The sequence below is a fragment of the Erinaceus europaeus genome, chromosome 10 (assembly GCF_950295315.1).
Source record: "Erinaceus europaeus chromosome 10, mEriEur2.1, whole genome shotgun sequence".
NCBI lineage: Eukaryota > Metazoa > Chordata > Mammalia > Eulipotyphla > Erinaceidae > Erinaceus > Erinaceus europaeus.
Genome location: NC_080171.1, coordinates 101,061,317 through 101,084,256, shown reverse-complemented (window position 1 = coordinate 101,084,256; position 22,940 = coordinate 101,061,317). Strand labels below are relative to the sequence as shown.

General features: G+C 48.0%; 1 protein-coding gene across 1 annotated transcript in view; it reads left to right on the top strand.

The window, feature by feature from the left end:
• Nucleotides 1-22,940, top strand: part of DYNC2I2 (dynein 2 intermediate chain 2) — a gene marked incomplete at its 5' end in the record, with an annotated part of 28,832 nt that overhangs the window by 5,479 nt on the left and 413 nt on the right. The window contains 7 exons of the mRNA XM_007527074.3: nucleotides 16,940-17,188; nucleotides 20,291-20,400; nucleotides 20,901-21,058; nucleotides 21,586-21,695; nucleotides 21,944-22,111; nucleotides 22,202-22,434; nucleotides 22,699-22,856. Of these exons, the coding sequence (XP_007527136.2) occupies nucleotides 16,940-17,188; nucleotides 20,291-20,400; nucleotides 20,901-21,058; nucleotides 21,586-21,695; nucleotides 21,944-22,111; nucleotides 22,202-22,434; nucleotides 22,699-22,856 (1,186 nt within the window). The remainder of the gene's footprint in view (nucleotides 1-16,939; nucleotides 17,189-20,290; nucleotides 20,401-20,900; nucleotides 21,059-21,585; nucleotides 21,696-21,943; nucleotides 22,112-22,201; nucleotides 22,435-22,698; nucleotides 22,857-22,940) is intronic.

Genomic DNA, 22,940 nt, shown 5'->3' with positions numbered 1-22,940 from the left:
AAAGCACAAGGACCCGTGGAAGGAAGGATCCCAGTTCGAGTCCCTGGCTCCCCACCTGCAGGGGAGTCACTTCACAAGCGGTGAGGCAGGTCTGCAGGTGTCTATCTTTCTCTCCCTCTCTCTGTCTTCCCCTCTTCTCTCTGTCCTATCCAACAACAATGACATCAATAATAATAACGACATCAATAATAATAACGACAACAATAAAAACAACAAGGGCAACAAAGGGAACTAAATGCTTTGGAAAAAAATTTTACAAAAAAAGAAGAAATTGAGAGAGGAGGGGGAGATAGATATCTGCAGACCTGCTTTACTGCTTGTGAGGCACATCCCCTGCAGGTGGGGAGCCCGGGGTTTGAACGTGGGTCCTTGTGCAGGTCCTTTTGCACAGTACTATGTGCACTGAACTGGGTGCACCACTGCCTGGTCCCTAGAATCCAATTCTTTTTTTTTTTTTAATATTTATTTATTTATTCTCTTTTGTTGTTTTATTGTTGTAGTTATTCTTGTCATCGTTGTTGTTGGATAGGACAGAGAGAAATGGAGAGAGGAGGGAAGACAGGGGGGAGAGAAAGATAGACACCTGCAGACCTGCTTCACCACCTGTGAAGCGATTCCCCTGCAGGTGGAGAGGCGGGGGCTTGAACTGGGATCCTGATGCTGGTCCTTGCGCTTTGTGCCACGTGCACTTAACCCGCTGCGCTACCGCCCGACTCCCTCTTTTTTTTTTTTTCTTTAACCAGAGCACTAATCAGCTCTGGCTTATGGTGGGTCCGGGGGATTGAGCCTGGGACTTCAGAGCCTCAGGCATAACAGTCTTTTTGCATAACTTTTATGCTATCTACCCCCTGCTCCAGAATCCAATTTTTTAATTTTTTTCTATTATCTTTATTAATTGGATAGAGATAGAGAGAAATTGAGAGGAAGGGAGAGATAGAGAGGCAGAGAGACACCTGCAGCCCTGCTTCACCACTTATGAAGCTTTTCCCCCAGCAGGTGGGTCTTGAACCTGGGTCCTTGAGCACTGTAACTTGTGCGCTCAACCAGGTGCACCACCACCCGCCCCCTCCCAGAATCCAGTTCTTACCCACTGCAGTCTTTAAGAGCAGTGACTGTGATTTATACATTCATCTATGAAAAAGGCAAACATGGGCCCAGTGGTGGCACACGTGGTTGAGCGCACATGTTGCAATGAGCAAGGACACGGGTTCAAGCCCCCAGTCCCCACCTGCAAGGATGAAGCTTCACAAGCAGTGAAGCAGTATTGTAGGTGTCTCTGTTTTTCTCCCTATCACCCCATTCCCTCTTGATTTCTGGCTTTCTATGTAGTAAATAAAGATAATTTGGTGGTCCAGGAGGTGGCATAGCGATAAAGCTCTGGGCTTTCAAGTGTGAGGTCCTGAGTTCAATCCCCGGCAGCACATGTACCAGAGAGGTGTCTGGTGCTTTCTCTCCTCCTATCTTTCTCATGAAAAAATAAATAAGATCTTAAAAAAAAAAAAGGACAAGAACATTTTTAAAAGGCAAACATAAATATACATTGGCTTTATACAGTGCTAGGGATCAAACTCAAGACCTCATGTTTTTTATTTTATTTATTTACCTATAGTTCCTTTTTTTTAAAAAATATTTATTTATTAATGAGAAAGATAGGAGGAGAGAGAGAAAGAACCAGATAAGAGAAAGAACCAGAGAGAGAAAGAACCTGCCAGGGATTGAACTCAGGACCTCATGCTTGAGAGTCCAATGCTTTATCTACTGCGTCACCTCCCGGACCACGTTTTAAAGATTTTATTTATTTATTAATGAGAGACATAGGAGGAAGGAGAAAGAGCCAGACATCACTCTGGTACATGTGCAGCTGGGGATTGACCTCGGAACCTCATGCTTAAGAGTCTGATGCTTTCTCCCCTGTGCCACTTCCTGGACCACAATATAGTTTATTTTTCTTAGACTGAAGCAGAGAAAGAAACTGCTTTATTGACTGCAACCCCCAGACCAATTTTTTTTTTTAGATTGAGGGTGAGAGTGAAGAGACATCACAGTAGTCAGTCATGCTTCCCTGCGCATGAAGCTTCCTTTCTTTTTTTTCTTTCGTAAGAGAGAGACTGAAAGAGGGCAGCATTGAAACTTCCTTCACTCGATGCAGTGTAGACCATGCTCGAACCTGGTTTCTTCCTTCACTCGATGCAGTGTAGACCACGCTCGAACCTGGTTTCATAGGTGGGAAAGCAGCACACTAGCCAAGCAAGCTATTTCATCAGCTCACCATGTTTGTCTTTTATTTTTTGTAACCAAAAAAAAAAATTTTTTTTTTAGATTTTATTTATTTATGAGAAAGATAGGAGGAGAGAGAAAGAACCAGGCATCACTCTGGCACATGTGCTGCCAGGGATCAAACTCGGGACCTCATGCTTGAGAGTCTAAAACTTTATCACTGCACCACCTCCTGGACCACTTTTTTTTTTTTTAATAAAGGTTGATTTGGATTGGAAAGATAGCACAATAGATAAAAGTCATGCAAAAAGACTTTCATCCCTGAGGCTCAGACATCCCAGGTTCAATCCCCAGCATCATTCTGACATATTTGGTGCCAAGGATTGAACTCTGGACTTCATTCTAGCTTATGTCAGTGCGGGGAGGAGTGATTGAAACTGGGAGCTTGAGGAATGAAAGTCTCTCTGTATAACCATTATGCTCTCTACCCCAGTCTAGACTTCATTCTTGCAGGTCCTGCTCTCTACTGCTTTACGACCTCCTAGTCCATTTTATGAAATTTCTTTTCTTTTGAAAATATTTTTTTTATTATCTTTATTTATTTATTGGATGGAGACAGCCAGAAGTCGAGAGGGAGGTGGACACAGAGTGGGAGAGAGACTGACAGACACCTGTAACCCTGCTTCATCACTTGCAAAGCTTCCCCCCCGCCACCACCCGCAGGTGGGGACCAGGGCCTTGAACTCAGGTCCTTGAGAACTGTACCGTGTACTCAACCAGATGCGCCACCACCCGGCCCCTGAAGTTTCTTTCTTTATTTTTTTAAATATTTAAAAAAATATTGATTTATTCCCTTTTGTTGCCCTTGTTTTATTGTTGTAGTTATTATTGTTGTTGATATTGATATCGTCGTTGTTGGATAGGACAGAGAGAAATGGAGAGAGGAAGGGAAGACAGAGGGGGAGAGAAAGACAGACACCTGCAGACCTGCCTCGCTGCCTGTGAAGCGACTCCCCTGCAGGTGGGGACCCAGGGGCTCGAACCGGGATCCTTACGCAGGTCCTTGTGCTTCGTGCGCGTGCACTCAACCTGCTGCGCTACTGCCCAACTCTTTTTTTTTTCTTGCCTCCATGTTTTCTTTTCTTTCTTTTAAATATATATTTATTCCCTTTTGTTGCCCTTTTTATTATTATTGTTGTTGTCGTCATTGTTGGATAGGACAGACAGAAATGGAGAGAGGAGGGGGGGTGACAGACAGGGGGAGAGAAAGACAGACACCTGCAGATCTGCTTCACCACTTGTGAAGTGACTCCCCTGCAGGTGGGGAGCCCAGGGATAGAACGGAGATCCTTCCGCAGGTCCTTGCGCTTTGGGCCACGTGCGCTTAACCCGCTGTGCTACCTCCAGACTCCCACCTCCACATTTTCTTTGGACATTGGTGCTGGCACTACGAATCCACTGTTCCTGGCGGCAATTTCTTTTTTAAAAGATTTTATTTATTTATTCATGAGAAATGATAGGAGAGAAAGAACCAGACATCACTGGTACATGTGCTGCGAGTCTAGTGCCTTAGCCACTGCGCCACCTCCCGGACCACTGGCAGCAATTTCTTAATGGATAGAACAGAGAGATATTACTACAACAATAAAACAACAAGGGCAACAAAAAGGGAATAAATAAATATTTTTAAAATTATATAAAAAAAGAACAGAGATATTGAGAGAGGAGGGGGAGATAGAGAGGGAGAGAGAAAGTAAGACACCTGCAGACCTGGTTCACTGTGAAGTGTCCCCACTTGCAGGTGGGGAGCTGGGGACTCAAACCGGGATCCTTCCACAGGTCCTTGCATTTAGTGCTGTATGTGCTTAATCAGGTTTGCCACTGCCCATCCCGAAATATTTTTATTTATGCATTTATTTATTTGTTTGTTTTTGTTTTTATAACTAGAAAACTGTTCAGCTCTGGCTTATGTTGTTGCAGGGGATTGAACCTGGGACTTTGGAGCCTCTGGCATGAGAGGCTGTTTGTATAACCATTATGCTATTTACCCTCTACCCTGTTTATTTATTGAATAGAGACAGCCAGAAATTGAGAGGGAAGGGGGTGATAGGGAAGGAGACACCTGCAGTCCTGCTTCACCATTTGCAAAGCTTTCACCCTGCACATGAAGATAAGGGCACTCAACCAAGGGTGCCACCACCCTGCCCACCTTTTCTTTAAAAAAAAAAAAAAAAATATATATATATATATATATATATATTTGGATGCAGGTAGATAGCATAATGGTTATGCAAAGAGACTTTTATAAAAAGATATTTATTTATTCCCTTTTTGTTGCCGTTGTTGTAGTTATTATTGTTGTCATTGTTGGATAGGACAGAGAGAAGGGGAGAGAGGCGGGGAAGACAGAGAGGGGGAGAAAAAGACAGACACCTGCAGACCTGCTTCACCGCCTGTGAAGCGACTCCCCTGCAGGTGGGGAGCCAGGGGCTCGAATGCGGATCCTTAGGCAGGTCCTTGTGCTTTGCGCCACGTGCGCTTAACCCGCTGTTCCACCATGGAACTTCCGTAAACTTTTTTTTTTCATTTTTTAAAAACTTATTCCCTTTTGTTGCCCTAGTTGTTTTATTGTTGTAGTTATTATTGTTGTTGGATAGGACAGAGAGAAATGGAGAGAGGAGGGGAAGATAGAGAGGGGGAGAGAAAGATAGACACCTGCAGACCTGCACCACCACTTGTGAAGAGACCCCCCCCTGCAGGTGGGGAGCCGGGGGCTCCAACTGGGATCCTTAAGCCGGTCCCTGCGCTTTGCGCCACATGCGCTTAACCCGCTGCGCTACCGCCCGACTCCCTAAAGAGACCCTATGGCTGTGTCTCTGAAAACCCAGGTCAACCCCCTGCACCACCATAAGCCAGAGCTGATCAGTGCTCTGGAAAATTTTTAAGAAGAGAGAATTTATTTTTATTTTTATTTATTAATGATTAATGAGAAAGCTAGGAGGAGAGAGAAAGAACTAGACATCACTCTGGTACATATGCTACTGGGGATCAAACTGAGGACCTCATGCTTGAGAGTCCAATGTTTTATCCACTGCGCAACCTCCCAGAACACGAGAGAGAATTTTTATTACCTTTTTTTGTAGGATAGAGATAGCCAGAAATAGAGGGTAGGGAGGGGGTTAGGGGGAAGGAAAGAGAGACACCTACAGCACCTACAGCATTGCTTCACAAATTGTGAAGCTTTCCCCCTGCAGATGGGCTTTTTAAAAAATATTTTATTTATTTATCAATGAGAATGATAGTAAGAGAGAAAGAAAGAACCAGACATCACACCTGTACATGTGCTGCCAGGAGTTGAACTCAGGACCTCATGCTTGAGAGTTCAGTGCTTTATCCATTGCCACCTCCCGGACCACCAGATGGGCTTTTTTCTATTAGTGACTTAAGAATGGCTTACAAGGTTATAAGATGACAGGGTTATGTTCCACATTGCATCCACTGCTTGTCACCCCTTCCAGCCCTCATAGTCTTAGAGACAGTTTGGCCACCCCCCGCCAAGTTCATGTGTTTCAGTTCATTATATTCTATGTAGAGTGAAACCATCCACTAGCTGTCTTTCCTTCCTTCCCTAAGTGTAATCATAACGAGTTTCATTTACTTATTTTTAAAAAATTTTTTATTTATATTTATTTTCCCTTTTGTTGCCCTTGTTTTTTTAAAAGATTTTTTTAAAAGGATTTTATTTATTTATGAGAAACACAGGAGCAGAGAGAAAGAACCAGACATCGCTCTGGCACATGTGCTGCCGGGGATTGAACTTGGGACCTCATAATTGAGTGTCCAAAGCTTTATCACTGTGCCATCTCCCGGACCACTGCCCTTGTTGTTTTTTATTGTTGTAGTTATTGTTGTTGTTGTTAGATAGGACAGAGAGAAATGGAGAGAGGAGGGGAAGACAGAGAGGGGGAGAGAAAGACAGACACCTGCAGACCTGCTTCACCGCCTGTGAAGTGACTCCCCTGCAGGTGGGGAGCCGGGGGCTCAAATCTGGATCCTTAGGCAGGTCCTTGCGCTTTGTGCCATGTGCCCTTAACCCACTGTGCTACCACCCAACTCCCCACATTTACTTATTTTATTTTCCACTAGAGTTATTGCTGGGACTGTGCCTATATACAATTTCAATATTCCAGGTGACCTCTTTTTTTTTTTTTTTTGATAGAGGGTGAGAAACAAGGAGAGACACCTGCAGGTCCATCTCTGGTGAAACTCCCCCCCGGGGGGTATGGAGGGCTTGAACCCTGGGTGGGTGAGCCACCACTTGGCTCATATACTGCCTCTTAGCTGTGTATTTTGTAAGTTCTTTTGAAATAGCTAAATTGGGCTGTTAAAGCATAGCATGCCTGCCTGAGAACCCGGAAGCACAGATTCAGCCTTCAATACCACTTTATGCCAGAACTAAGATCCTGTTGCTTTTCTCTCCCCTTCCTTTCTTCTTTCCTCTCTCTCAGAATAAATCTTAGTGACCCAGGAGGTGTGAAGTCTCGGGTTCTGTGGCTGGCATCACATGTACCGGAGTGATGTTCTGATTTTCTCAATGAACACATAATATTATTTATTTTTAATATTTATTTATTTATTCCCTTTTGTTGCCCCCCCTTTTTTTTGCCTCCAAGGTTATTGCTGGGGCTCAGTGCCTACATCATGAATCCACTGCTTCTGGAGGCCATTTTTTCCCCCTTTTGTTGCCCTTGTTGTAGCCTTGTTGTGGTTATTATTGTTGTTGTTGATATTGTTTATTGTTGGATAGGACAGAGAGAAATGGAGATAGGAGAGGAAGACAGAGAGGGGGAAAGAAAGACAGACACCTCTAGACTTGAAGCGACTTCCCTGCAGGTGGGGATCCTTAGATTGGTCCTTGCGTTTTGCGCCACGTGCGCTTAACTCGCTGCACTACCACCTGACCCCCGGCCTTGTTGTTTTTTTATTGTTGTAGTTATTATTATTGTCGTCGTTGTTGGATAGGACAGAGAGAAATTCCGGAGAGAGGAGGGGAAGACAGAGAAGAGGGAGAGAAAGACAGACACCTGCAGACCTGCTTCACCGCCTGTGAAGCGACCCCCCTGCAGGTGTGGAGCCGGGGGCTCCAACCGGGAACCTTATGCAGGTCCCTGTGCTTTGTGCCACCTGCACTCAACCCGCTGGACTACCGCTCAACTCCCTTGTTTGTTTGTTTGTTTGTTTGTTTGTTTTATTAGAGTGCTGCTCAGCTCTGACTTTTAGTGGCCTGCTGTGGATTGAACTTGGGTCCTCAGAGCCTCAGGTATATATATGTATATTTTGCATAGCAATTATGCCATATCCTCAGCCCCCAATAAATAAAACAGGCCAGGTGCGCGGTGTACCTGGTGAGCATACATGTTCAAGACCCTGGCCCTCACCTGCAGGGGGAAAGCTTTGCAAATGGTAGAGCGTTGCTACACTGTCTCTCCCTCTGTCTTTTTTCTTTTCTTTTTTGACCAGAGCACTGTTCAGCTGTGGCTTATGGTGGTGGAGGGGGATTGAACCTGGGACTTGGCAGCCTCAGGCATGAGAGTCCGTCTGCATAACCATTATGCTCTCTATTCCTGCCCTCTCTCTCTCTCTCTCCCCTGTCTTCCCTTTCCCTCTCAATTTCTCTGTCTCTAAAACAAAAACAATGTTAAAAAAAAGTTGAATAAGGTGGGAGAGAGCGTCATGCTCATGCAAAACGGCTTTCAGTCCTGAGGCTCCAGAGCTAAGCAATTTCTGGTAAGGGGGAAGCTCACTGATGTGGTACAATATTGTATATACTCCAGTGGCGAATTAATGTTTTCATGTCTTTGTCCTGAATGTATTGTTGTTGCCATACTGTGATTTGTTTATAGAGGAGCAGGGTCCTAGACTTTTTTTTGAGATCAGGGTTTCGGTGCAGACTCTTTTCAGGGACTTGGTCTTAGCTGGCTAGTGATGAGATCTTTCACAGGCTTTGGCTACATTTCTCCCCACCAGCTTGATTTTATGTGATTTTATTTTTTACCAGAGTACTACACAGCTATGGCAGGGGATTGAACCTTGGACTTCAGGGCCTCAGGCAGCAACGTCTTTTTGCATAACATAATGCTATTTCCCCCCCTCACACACACCTGCTTTAAATTAAGTATCTGCTTTCCTGTGGTCTTCCCTATGAGCCTGAGCTCTGAGAAGCATCTAGCTCCCCCTGCTGGTGGGTGTGTGTATTTTACCTGGGGTTCTGACCTTTGGGACAGATTTTCAAGAATTAAATCATGGTTTTCAATTAAAAGAGAGAGAGGGAGAGAGAGAACATCGTTCTGGCATATGTGGTGCTGGAGGCTGAACTCCGGACCTCATAGCGCTCAACCTTTTTGAGTTTGCCAATGTTGCTATCAAGGCACATGTGTGCCACCGAGGTTTGAGCCTGCCCCCTAAAACATCGAAGGATGCTTCAGTGCTGTGATCTCTCCTTTCCCTGCCCATATCTCTTGTGTGACTGAAAAAAAAAAAATTCAAGGCATATGTGAAGGGATTAAAAGACTAAAATGGGCTGGGGAGACAGCATCATAATGGTCATGCCTGAGGCTCTGAGTCCCAGGTTCAGTCCCTGTCACCACCATAAACCAGAGCAGAGCCGTGCTCTGATATCTTTCTTTCATTAAAATAAAATATTTTAAAATGACTTAAGATAACACTAAAATAGCTAATGTCATTCTGACTGGTAGCTTTGATTATTGCCCTCTTCCCTGAGAGGCTGTCAGCTCCGTGTCATCCTTCTGAGTGGCTGCTTGCTGCATGAACACAGGAGATAGGCCTTTGATTTCGGTTTGGCTTTTAGGCTCTCCATGTGATTGGAGCTTTCACAGGTGACAATTTCATTGTCCACAAAACCCAGTCAGTTCAATTTAGTATCAAAGTTATTCCCAGTAGGGGTAGATAGCATAATGGTTATGCAAAGAAACTCTTATGTTTGAGGCTCTGAAGTCCCAGGTTCAATCCCCTACACCACCATAAGCCAGAGCTGATCAGTGCTCAGGTAAAAATATATAAATAAAAAAATAAAATAAAAACAAGGGAAGGGGTAGAAAGCATAATGGTTATGCAAAGATACTCTCATGCCTGAGGTTGGGCGGTAGCGCAGTGGGTTAAGCGCATGTAGCGCAAAGTGCAAGGACCGGCATGAGGATCCCAGTTCGAGCCCCAGCCTCCCCCCCCCCACCTTCAGGGGAGTCACTTCACAAGTGGTGAAGCAGGTCTGCAGGTGTCTGTCTTTCCTAGTCTCTGTCTTCCCCTCCTCTCTCCATTTCTCTCTGTCCTATCCAACAACGACGACATCAGTAACAACAATAATTACAACAATAAAAACAACAAGGGCAACAAAAAGGAAACAGATAAATAAATATTAAAAATAAATCTAGGGAGTTGGGCGGTAGCGCAGTTATTTAAGCACAGGTGGTGCAAAGCACAAGGAGCAGCTTAAGGAGCCCAGCTTGAACCCCCGGCTCCCCACCTGCAGGGGAGTCGCTTCACAGGCGGTGAAGCAGGTCTGCTCTTTCTCACCCCCTCTCTGTCTTCCCCTCTTCTCTCCATTTCTCTCTGTTCTATCCAACAACAACAATAATAACAACAACAACAAGGGCAACAAAAGGGAAATAAATAATAATTTTTTTTAAATCTAAAAAAGTTAGTTATTCCTAGTGAACTCATTAGCATCAAAATGTACTTTATGAGTCTGGAGAGTGTACACTTTAGAAGCACAGGGATGTTAGATGTTCAGTGCTGTGGTGGCTCTTTTTTTTTTCTTTCTTTCTTTCTTTATTCCCTTTTGTTGCCCTTATTGTTTTATTGTTGTAGTTATTCTTGTTGTTGTCGTTGTTAGATAGGACAGAGAGAAATGGAGAGAGGAGGGGAAGACAGAGAGGGGGAGAGAAAGATAGACACCTGCAGACCTGCTTCACCGCCTGTGAGGCGACTCCCCTGCAGGTGGGGAGCCGGGGGCTCGAACTGGGATCCTTACACCAGTCCTTGCGCTTTGTGCCACATGCGCTTAACTCGCTGCGCTACTGCCCGACTCCCCGGCTCTCTTTTTTCTTTTTCTCCATTTCTCTGTGTCTCTTACCTTTTAAAAAAAAGAAAAAAAAAACACGTCTGAAATTTGAGAGCGGTTTCTGCACTAGAGGTTTGCAGTCTGCTGTGGAGAAATAACTGGCTTATCTGGACATCAGCATCCCCTTAGTTGTGTATGCAGGCCTGAGGGAACAGAGGTGGTGATGAGGGCACGGACTTCAGGGAAGCCAAGGAAAGGGAGATGCTGAGGGGGGGAGGTGGCTGAGAGGAAGTGGCTTGGTCACAGTGACAGTCACTCCCTCTCTCCTTCTGCTGGGCTCTCACCATATTCCTCAGCCCCATGGGGAGCCCTGTCCCACTTGCCCCAGAGGAAGCAAGGCCTCCAGAGTAGGGAGCTGTGGGAAAGGGAGGTGAGGGAAGTGTGGGGCCTGGGACTTGACTGCAGGGAGCACACCCATGGAGGAGCCGCACATCTGGTTCTGCATCCCTTGCAAGCCTGTTAGCACAGGGAGTTCTTTTATAAATTATTTTATTTATTATTAGAGACAGGGAAATTGAGAGGGGAGGGGGAGGTAGAGAGGGAAAGAGACAGAGAAACACCTGCAGCCCAGTTTCACTACTTGTGAAGCTTTCTCCCTGCAGGTGGGGACCAGGGGCTTGAACCCAGGTCCCTGCGCACTATAATGTGTGTGTTTTACTAGGTGTGCCACCACCTAGCCCCTCACTGGGAATTCTTTGGCCCATTGCAGACATCCTGAAGGTGAAACTGGGCATGGGTTAGGAGGGAGGTGCAGCGATCTATACCCCATTACACATGGGTCTCCCCTGGAGTCTCCCATGGTGTTCCCATGGGGTGCCAGGACCTGAACCCAGGGCCTAGAACTTCCTTCCTCCCTCCCTCCCTCCCTCCCTCCCTTCCTCTTTTCTTCCTCCTCTTCAAATAAAGATTTATATTTATTAAAGACAGACGATCCAGAGCATCACTCTGCTACTTGTGATGCTGAGGATTGAACTTGAAACTCAGTGCCCTTTCCTTACGTGGGTCCTTGTGCTTTGCGCCATGTGTGCTTAACCTGCTGTGCTACCGACCAACCTCCCACTTCCTCTGTCTTAACAGGAAATATTCCAGGGGAGCTTGGACAGAGGAAGTGTTCCAAGCTGGAGAGAGAATGGGACAGCAGTGCACAGGACTCGCGTGTGAGAGGCCCCAGCCTCAGTCCCTGACACCAGCATATGCCACAGCTGAGCTGTGGCTGGTCTCTTTCTCCCATGCAGATTTGTCTTTATTATTATTATTTGTTATTGGATAGAGACAGAGAGAAATTGAAATAGAAGGGAGAGATAGAGAGGAAGAGAGACAGGGAGACATCTGCAGACCTGCTTCACCACCAGTGAAGTGACTCCCCTGAAGGTGGGGAGCCAGGGATCCTTACAGCAGGTCCTTGCGCTTTGCGCCACGTGCGCTTAACCCTGTGCTACCACCCGACTCCCACAAATTTGTCTTTAAAACAAAACAGGTGTTTTAGAAATTGGTGGGGTGGTTTTCCAGACCAGCCCTCATTTGACACGTACCTGATGCTGTGCCATGCCCTGCAGGGACTCAGACCTGGGCCGCGGCAGCGAGGCAAAGGGATGTGCCCAGCCTGCTAAGATCTCTCTCTGGCCTGCCAGCATCACTCATTGTCTGGTTATTTGATGGATTTTTTTTGGATGAAAGCTTTCCTGATGGTGGTAGATGTAATTTCATTGTGGTTTTGATTTGCATTTCCCGAATGATCAGTGAGAGCGAGCATCTTTGAGCATCTTTTGTGGTCGTGCTTTTTACACTAAGGCAGTAGCTAGCAGCCTTCAGGACCAGTGTTGTGAGTTCATCTCATGTGACCAGCTGCGGGCTTTAGACTCTTGAGAGCAAACACCAGTCCTGGGAGGCAGCTGGCGTAGTGTCAGGGCTCAGACTGCCTGGCTTTAGGCTCTGTTGACATGACCTCTTTGCTTTGTGACCTTCAGTGTTTTACTTAACTTCTCTGTACCTCACTGCCAACAAGTCATGTGAAAACAGGCTTGTTGGCCATGAGGTTGAAAAAGAAGCTGCAGATAAGGCAGTGGTGGGGGTGGGGTGGGCAGTATCCAAGTTAGTGCTTAATTGGTTGTTTTTTTTTTGCCTCAAGGGTTATTGCTGGGGTTTGGTGTCTGCACTATGAATCCACTGCTCCTGGAGGCCATTTTTTCCCTTTTGTTACCCTGTTGTTGTTTTTTTATGGTGGTTGGGGGGATTGAACCTGGGACTTTGGAGCCTCAGGCATGAGAGTCTGTTTGCATAACCATTATGCTATCTACCCTCTGCCCTATTTTTTTATGGTTGTTGTGGTTATTATTGTTGCCATTGATGTCATTGTTGTTGGATAGGATAGAGAGAAATGGAGAGAGGAGGGGAAGACAGAGATGAGGAGAGAAAGATAGACACCTGCAGACCTGCTTCACCTGCCTGTGAAGCAACTGCCCTAGAGGTGGGGAGGTGGGGGCTCGAACCGGGATTCTTACGCTGGTCCTTGCACTTTGCGTCATATGTGCTCAACCCACTGGGCTACCTACCACCTGATTGTCACTGACAACTGTTTTCATACTTGTGGATTTATTTATTTTTGCCATCAGGGCTACCGCTGGGGCTCGGTAGCAGCACTATGAATCCACTGCTCTTGGCAGACATTTTTTCCATTTTATTGGATAGGATGGAGAAATTGAGAGAGGAGGAGGAAATAGAGAGGGACAGAGAAAGACACCACACCTGGCAACTATTATATTTTCCTTTTTAAAAAATTTATTTATTTTTAAAGAATTAAAAAAAATTTTATTCCCTTTTGTTGCCCTTGTTTTTATTGTTGTGATTGTTATTGATGTCATTGTTGTTGGATAGGACAGAGAGAAATGGAGAGAGGAGGGGAAGACAGAGAGGGGGAGAGAAAGATAGAGACTTGCTTCAGCGCCTGTGAAGTGACTCCCCTGCAGGTGGGGAGCCCGAGGCTTGAACTGGGATCCTTACGCTGGTCCTTGCGCTTTGCATCACATGCGCTGAACCCACTCTGCTACTGCCCGACTCCCATTTATTTATTTAATTTATTTTTAAAAAAATATTTATTTATTTACTTATTCCCTTTTTGTTGCCCTTTTTGTTTTATTGCTGTAGTTATTGTTGTCGTCGTTGTTGGATAGGACAGAGAGAAATGGAGAGAGGAGGGGAAGACAGGGGGAGAGAAAGAGAGACACCTGCAGACCTGCTTCACCACTTGTGAAGTGACTCCCCTATAGGTGGGAAGCCGGGGGCTCGAACCGGAATCCTTATGCTGGTCCTTGTGCTTTGTGCCAGGTGCGCTTAACCCGCTGCGCTACTGCCCGATTCCCCCATTTATTAATTTTTAAAAAGATTTTATTTATTAATAATAAAGACAGGAGAGGGAGAAAGAACCAGGTATTACTCTAGTACATGTGCGGCTGGGGATTGAACTCAGAACCCATGCTTGAGAGTCCAATGCTTTATCCATTATGCTACCTCCCAGACCACTCCTTTTTTTTATTGGGTAAGACAGACCAAAATTGAGAGGGGAGTTGGGATAAAGAGGGAGGTAGAGGGGGCTGGGCAGTGGCACACCAGGTTAAGTGCACACAGTACAAAGTGCAAGGAGTCACACAAGGATCCCTGCTCCCTGCTCCCTACCTGCAGGCAGGTCGCTTCACAAGCAGTGAAGCAGGTCTGCAGGTGTCTTGATGTCTTTTTTTTTACTGCCAGAGCCCTGCTCAGCTCTGGCTTATGTTGGTGTGGGGGATGGGAGCCTCAGGCATGAGAGTTGGTTTGCATATCCATTATGTTATCTCCCCCACCCTGCAGGTGTCTATCTTTCTCTTTATCATCCCTCTCTCTCTCTTAAGATTTTATTTACTGATTGATGAGAAAGATAAGAAGAGAGAGAGAGAAAGAACCAGACATCACTCTGGTACTTGTGCTGCCAGGGATTGAACTCGGGACCTCATGCTTGATAATCCAATGTGCCACCTCCCGGGTCACATCTCTCAATTTCTTTGTGTCCTATCAAAAATAATAATAAGAGAGTCAGGTGGTAGCACAGTGGGTTAAGTGCACATGGCATGAAGCTCAAGGACCGGCGTAAGGGTCCCAGTTCAAGCCCCCGGCTCCCCACCTGCAGGGGAGTCGCTTCACAATCGGTGAAGCAGGTCTGCAGGTGTCTCTCTTTCTCTCCCCCTCTGTCTTCCCCTCCTCTCTCCATTTCTCTCTGTCCTATCCAACAACAACAACATCAATAATAACTACAACAATAAAACAACAAGGGCAACAAAAGGGAATAAATAAATAATAAATATTTTTTAAAAGACGCCCTTATTAATGAGAGAGAGCCAGAGCCTAGAGCCTCACTCTGGCACATGCCAGAGATTGAACTCAGGACCTCACTAGACCTATGCTTACTAGACCTATGCTTTACCACTGAGTTGTATGAGTTTTCCATTTCTGTCTACCCCACTCATTTCTTTTTCTTTTTTTTTTTTTTTTTTGCTTCAGGTTGTCACTGGAGCTTGTTGCCTGTGCTATGAATCCACTGCTCTTGGCAGATACTTTTTCCATTGTATTGGATAGGACAGAGAAATTGAGAGAGGAGGGGGAGATAGAGAGGGAGAGAGAAGATAGACACCTGCAGACCTGCTTCACTGCTCATGAAGTGTCCCCCCAGCAGGTGGGGAGCAAGGGCTTGAACTTGGATCCTTGTACTTAGAATTATGTGCGCTGGGGGCCAGGCTAGCAGGTAGCAGGTAGCTCAGAGGGTTAAGTGCACATGGCACAAAGTGCAAAGACTGGCGTAAGGATCCCGGTTTGAGTTCCCAGCTCCCCACCTGTAGGTGGTTCTCTTCACAAGTGGTGAAGCAGGTTTGCAAGTGTCTGTCTTTCGGGAGTCGGGTGGTAACGCAGTGGGTTAAGCGCAGCTGGCGCAAAGCATAAGGACCGGCGTAAGGATCCCGGTTCAAGCCCCTGGGTCCCCACCTGCAGGGAGTCCCTTCACAGGTGGTGAAGCAGGTCTGCAGGTGTCTATCTTCCTCTCCCCCTCTGTCTTCCCCTCCTCTGTCCCATTTCTCTCTGTCCTATCCAACAACAATGACATCAGTAATAACTACAACAATAAAACAACAAGGGCAACAAAAGGGAATAAATAAATAAATAAATATTTTTTTAAAAGTGTCTGTCTTTCTCACCCCCTCTCTGTCTTCCCCTACTCTCCATTTCTCTGTTCTATCCAACAACGACAGCAATAACAACAATCAATAGTAATAGTAACAACATTGATAAACAACAAGGGCAACAAAGGGGAAAAAAATAGCCTCCAGGAGCAGTGGATTCATAGTGCAGGCACTGAGCCCCAGTGATGACCCTGGAGGCAAAAAAAAAAAAAAAGAAAAAGAAGAAGAAAGAACTATGTTCACTTAACTGGGTGCACCACCGCCCTGCTTCCTCTCCCCCAAACTTCTTTATTTAAAATTATAACTATTATTTTTTAAAGATTTTATTTATTTATTAATGAGGAAGATAGGAGGAGAAAGAACCAGACATCACTCTGGCACATGTGCTGCCGGGGATCAAACTCAGGACCTCCTGCTTGAGAGACCAAAGCTTTATCACTGCACTACCTCCCGGACCACTATTACAATTATTTTTATAAATGCTTTCTATTTATTCCCTTTTGTTGCTCTTGTTGTTTTATTGTTGTAATTATTATTGTCACTATTGTTGGATAGGACAGAGAGAAATGGAGAGAGGAGGGGAAGACAGAGAGCAGGAGAGAAAGATAGACACCTACAGACCTGCTTCATCACCTGTGAAGCGACCCCCCTGTAGGTGGGGAGCTGGGGGCTCGAACCAACATCCTTCAGCTGGTCCTTGTGCTTTGTGCCACCTGCGCTTAACCTGCTGCATTACTGCCTGACTCCCTTATAAATATTTTTTATAACTAATTTTTTAAAAAAATATTTCATTTACTTATTAATGAGAAAGATAGGAGATAGTGAACCAGACATCACTCTGGTACATGTGCTGCCAGGGATTGAAATCAGGACCTCATGCTTGAGAGTCTAGTGCCTTAGCCACTGTGCCAACTCCCAAATAAATCTTTTTTTTTTTTTTTTTACCAGAACACCGCTCAGCTCTGGCTTATGGTGGTGCAGGGGACTGAACCTGGGACTTTGGAACCTCAGGCATGGCATTCTCTTTGCATAGCTATTATGCTATCTACCCCTGCCCTTTAATTTATTCTTTAAACTTATTTAAATTTATTAATTTATTGGATAGAGACATCCAGAAATCAAGAGGGAAGGGAGTGATAGAGAGTCAGAGTCAGAGAGACACCTGTAACACTGCTTCACCCCTCGTGAAGCTTGACCCCTGCAGGTGGGGACCAGGGGCTCAAACCTGGGTCCTTGCACTTTGTAACATATGCGTTCAACCAGGCGTGCCACCACCCAGCCCCCCTGCTTCTGTATTTTGTAACTAGAAGTTCCTAGCGCTTGATCTGTTTTCCCCACTCCTCCTACTCTGCCCACCTGTGACTATTTTAATCTTCTTACCCAGAAAAGTTGCCAGACAGCCAGTATTGCCACGAGCGAGACGTCCACCCAGACCCGGAAGCAAGCAGATGCCGAGGTACAGACAGAGGCTCCTGAGCCGGCCGGCCTGCTGTCTGTGTCCTGGCCTGATGGCCCCCGGCTGGCTGCCTTCCTTCGAAGGGTGGAGCCCATTGTCACCCGAGAGCTAACCAAGAACTGGCAGAGCCACGCATTTGATGGCTTCGAGGTGAACTGGACTGAGCCGCAGAAGACGGTAGGTTGGGATCTGTCTGCTGCAGCCCTGGGGTGTCTCCCTCCTCTGCACCTCCTTAATGATGCTGATAACTACTGCACTGTTCACCCAGCTCCCGATTTTTGCTAGGGACTGAACCTTTTTGAAAGAATAAAATATCAAGCTGTGAAGATAGCATAATCCTTATAAAAGAGACTTTCATGCCTGAGTGGCCAAAGTTTTCAGGTTCAATCCCTAGCGCCACCGTAAGCCAGAGCTGAGCAGTGCTGGGGGTGGGGGGTTGGGGAGTAGGACCAGGCAGTGGTGCACCCAGTTGAGAGTACATATTACTATGTGCAAGGACCTGGGTTCAAGCCCCTTCTCCCCCCTGCAGGGGGATACTTCACAAGTGGTGAAGCAGGTCTGCAGGTCTCTCTTTCAAATGATGAAGTCACCTTATTTAATTTTTTTTAAATTATCTTTATTTATTTGATGGATAGACAGCCAGAAATTGAGAGGGGCAGGGGAGATAGAGGAGGGGAGAGACAGAGAGAACCTGTAGCACTGCTTCACCACTCACAAAGCTTCCCCCTGCAGGTGGGGACTGGAGGCTTGAACCCGGGTCCTTGTGTGCTAGAATATGTGCTCAGCCAGGTGCTGACCAGCTGGCCCCTCCCTTCCTGTGTCTCCTCCCTCTAATTTCTCTGTCCTGTCAAGTATAGTAGAGAGAGAAAGGCTGTTGGTTGCCATGGGTTCATCGTGCTGCCACTGAGCCACAGCAGTAGCCCTGGTGGCAAGAAAAGAAAAGGCCGCTGCACATGTTCCAACACATGCGGTGCCAGGGACTGAATCTGCGGCCTGAGTGTGAGTCCTGTTTCTTCCCAATGGGCACCAGCGTGTGGTTCTTTTTTGGTGGGAAAAAGCCACTCTTTTTTTTTTGTTGTCAGGTTGCTATACAAATATGACATGCTGGGGATTGAACCCAGGGCCTCACATGTGCAAGTCCTGTACTCTACCCACTGAGCCACTCATGTAGCAGCTACACTGAGAGAACCAGAGCATCATTATGACATGCGATATTGGGGATTGAACTCAGGACTTCATACTCACAAGCTGGTCCACACACTGCTCCCTCGTCATTATCAACATCATTAGTGTCATTACTGTACTAGTACACTGCTTAGCTTTGGTTATGGTGGTGCTGGGATTCGAACCTGGGACCTCAGACATGAAATTACTTTTTGAAAAATTATTTATTTTAGGGAGTCGGGCGGTAGCGCAGCGGGTTAAGTGCATGTGGTGCAAAGTGCAAGGACTGGTGAAGAATCCCGGTTCAAGCCCCCGGCTCCCCACCTGCAGGGGGATCACTTCACAGGCGGTGAAGCAGGTCTGCAGGTGTCTGTCTTTCTCTCGCCCTCTCTGTCTTCCCCTCCTCTCTCCATTTCTCTCTGTCCTATCCAACAATGATGACATCAATAACAACAACAATAACTACAATAACAATGAAAAACAAGGGCAACAAAAGGGAAAATAAATAAATATAAAAAAAATTTAAAAAAAATTTATTTTAATGAGAGAAAGATACAGAGAGATAGACAGAGAAACCAGAGCACTGCTCAGCTCTGGCTTATGGTGGTGCTGGGGACTGAACCTGGGAACTTAGAGCCTCAGGCATAAAAGTCTGTTTGCATAATCATTATCCTGTCTCCCTTGCCCCACAACCCTCCTTTCAAAATCCTATCAGATGTTTTGTCTACAAACTTTTAAAAAATATAGTTATTCACTTATTAGATAGAAACTGATTGAAGGGAGAGAGGGAGACAGACCCCTGCAGCCCTGCTTCACCACTTCTGAAGCTTCCCCCCTGCAGGTGGGGACCAGGAGTTTAAACCTGGGTCCTTGCACTTGCTAACTGTGCTCAACCAGGTGCACCACCACCTGGTTCCTTTACAAACTTTTCTGAGGCGGGTCTCTTCCGAATGTTGATTTACTTTCTGTGCTGAACTGAAAATTAACAAATACATGCCCACCTTGGCGAAAGTATAGGGTGGCACAGCGTCACGTTCCTCTGTGGTCTCAAGATCTTCACATATTTAATTATTTAATGTTAGGCTGGGACCCAAACCCAGCCGCTCTTCATGTTGTTTTTTTTTAAAGATGTGTTTATTTGTTGGATGGGGAGACAGCATAATGGCTGTGCAGTACACTTTCATGCCTGAGTCGCCAAAGGTCCCAGGTCCAATCTCCTGTACCACCAGGCTAGACCTGATAAGTGCTAAGGAAAAGAAAAAAGCCTCATGGCTGGGCCTTGCTGCCAGTGCCACAAATCCACCGCACCTGGGGGCCATTTTTTTTCTTTTTTAAAAAAATTCAATAGGACAGAGAAATTGAGAGGGAAAGAGGAAATGGAGAGGGCAGAACTGTTTCACCGCCTGTGAAGTGTCACCCCTGCAGGTGGGGAGCAGGGGAGGGGTGGGGGCTCAAACCCTAATCCTTGCAAAAATACTGTATGTGCTTAACCAAGTGCACCACTGTCTGACCCTGTAATATATATATTTATTCCCTTTTGTTGCCCTTGTTGCTTTATTGTAGTTGTTGTTATTGATGTCGTCGTTGTTGGATAGGACAGAGAGAAACAGAGAGGAGGGGTAGACAGACACCTGCAGACCTGCTTCACCGCCTGTGAAGTGACTCCCCTGCAGATGGGGAGCCGGGGGCTCAAACTGGGATCCTTACGCCGGTCCTGGCGCTTTGCACCACCTGCGCTACCACCCGACTCCCCTAAAATATATTTTTAACTTTAATTTGAGAGGACAGAGAGAAATTGAGAGAGAAAGGAGTCAGGGAGAGAGATACCTGCAGCCCTGCTCTGTCTGCGAAGCTTGTCAGGTCCCTGCGGGTGGTGGGCGCTTGAAGCCGGATCCTTGTGCACAGTGACACGCACACTTCATGGCTGTGCCACGGCCTCCCCTTCTCGGTTTTTGAAAGCACCTTGTCTGTCAGGAGGCCAGGATGAAGGCGAGCCATTCTTTCAGCGTGAGGTCATGGACTTGGACGGCATTCAGGATGGTGGGGGTGTGTCCACAAGGCTCCATGACAGGTGGCTTTTGACGCTCAGGGATGGAGATGGTCTGTGTTTTGCAGGTGACCTGCCTGCACACCCTGGGCTACCCCCCAGCCCAAGCACAGGAGCTGCACGTGACCAGTGTCTCCTGGAACAGTACCGGCTCCGTGGTGGCCTGCGCCTATGGCCGGTGAGTGACAGCCAGGCAGGCGTGGGATACTGGGAGCCCCTTGGACCCTCATCTGAGCTTCCATCAGTCTGTCTGCACAGTGAAGGTTGGCCAAGCTGGGAGTCTTTCTACTTAAGGCTTCCTGGACAGGGTTGACGATAGGCCAAGAGAAGAGTGAGGCGGGGGGTGAGAGGTTAATTCTCAGGACCCCTGGTCCCCCTTGTCAGTGCTGGGCCTTCTCCATGGACTCTGTCCTGATGTGCTGGGCCACCCCTGTTGTGTGGACTCAGTCCTTGGTTATCGGGGGCCCCTTTCCAGGTAAAGTCTTGCTCATGGGGGTGCCACGGCAGGGCCTGTGTTACTCGTGTCTGCATGTGAAGGGGCCACCAGCTGATTTGTTTCGAGGGCTGGGCAGAGCTGAGCCAGGTGACAGGTGCGAGCTGCGGTGTGAGCTGCAGCGTGGCAGGTTGGGGTGAAGCCCTGGCCTAGGGACACGCCAGCTCAGGTACGTCCCTGTGCAGGCTGGACGACGGGGACTGGAGTACACTCAGGTCCTACGTGTGCACCTGGAACCTGGATCGGCGCAGCCTCAACCCCCGGCAGCCGTCGGTGGTGGTGGAGGTGCCCAGTGCCGTCATGTGCTTGGCCTTCCACCCCACGCAGCCGGCGCACGTCGCAGGTGAGCTCCCCGTGGGCTCCGTGAATGCTGAGTGGGCCAGTGCCAGCGTGGAACCAGGAGGCTGGTCAGAACGCCTGTGTGTGGGATCGTGGCGTCGCACAGTGATTTCCCCTTTCCCAGCTGTCACGGCACTGCTGCTGCCTTGTTGCCACAGTATCTCCCACGAGGCGGTGGTGTGAGCCTGGCTTGTGCACGTGGCAGGGCAGTTGTCCTAGCTGGTGAGCTCTGCCCTGCTTCAGAGCTGAGTCCTGTCAGGCAGGGATCTTTCAGGATGCAGGCAGAACGCAGGCAGAATGCAGCTGGCCTTCTCAGCTCAGCCATGCTGGGCAAGGGCTTTGGGCTGGAGGAATGGCGGGACTGTGTGTGGGGAGTGTCAGCATGGCCGAAGCTTGCTGGAGTGAGGCTGCATGGGAGACCAGGTCTTTCCCCCTTTGGGACAGATTTCAGGGAGGTGGCTGTTGGCCCTGGCTCAGTGGGCAGGAGGCTGGGTGCTGGGGTCACTGGCTAAGTCCCAGCGGCTCCCACAGGAGGGCTATACAGCGGCGAGGTGCTGGTATGGGACACGAGTCGCCCTGAGGACCCACTGCTCTGGCGCACTGGCATGACTGATGACACACACACCGACCCTGTGTACCAGGTCAGTGGGGGCTGGGCTGCCTGCTTCCTGGGCAGAGCCCCAGAGGAAGGTCATAGCTGCCCTGGCCTTCCTGGAGCTCCCAGGGCCCGGGTCACACTCGCCAACCAGTAGTAGCACTAGTACTCCCCCCCAAAGTCCCCCCTTGACTTCCTGAAGAGGAGGGTGGGGTGGAACATGGCTTCTGGTCTTGTTGGGAGGTGGGGGGGCAGGCTGCTTCTCCACCCTGCCCCTGCTCCCTGTATTCCTAGGTGGTTTGGCTGCCGGAGCCCCGGCACAACCACCGCTTCCAGGTGCTGAGCGTGTCCACTGACGGGAAGGTGCTGCTCTGGCAGGGCGCTGGGGCCGGCCAGCTGCAGCTCACGGAGGGTTTTGCCCTGGTGGTGCAGCAGCTCCCTCGGAACACCAAGCTCAGAAAGGTACAGGGGGCCCCCTGGGTGTGAGGCCACAGTGAGGCCTCGTGGGGAACACTGACCAGAGCCCCTTGGCTCTGCCCATTTGTTGTCCAGCCTCACCGAGGAGAGACTCAGGTGGGTGCTACGGCTGTGGCTTTCTCCAGCTTTGACCCCAGCCTTTTTGTCCTGGGCACGGAGGGCGGCTTTCCTCTCAAGTGTTCACTGGCAGCAGAGACGGCGGCCCTCACGCGAATGCCCAGCACTGTGCCCCTGCGGGCTCCGGCGCAGTTCACCTTCTCGCCCCACGGTGGTCCCATCTACTCCGTGAGCTGCTCTCCCTTCCACAGGTGAGCAGAGTCTGCTAAGGGTGTGGGGGTGCTTCCCTCAGTTACAGGGTCACTGGGCCTCAGGCACAAGAAGGGTGAGGAGCCCCACCTGAACTCTGTAAGGTTCTCAGCCCTAAGCCCAGGAAATGAGTCCTTTTCCCTTCCAAGGAAAACCTGCCCCTGATTTGGGGGCCTGGGAGACTTGAGGAGTCTGCTAGTCTGGGAGAAATCTGGCAGGATGACCCCCAACAGCTCACCCCATTGCTGGTTCTACCCCACATCTAGGAATCTCTTCCTGAGCGTGGGGACCGACGGCCATGTCCACCTGCACTCCATGCTGCAGGCCCAGCCTCTGACCTCCCTGCAGCTGTCCCACAAATACCTGTTTGCTGTGCGCTGGTCCCCGGTGCGCCCTCTGGTGTTCGCAGCTGCTTCTGGGGAAGGTAGGAACAGGGACACCTGGCTAGGGAGGGAGGGAGCACAAACTAGACACCAGCCTGATTCTGTGGCCTCTAGGGCTTCCCCTT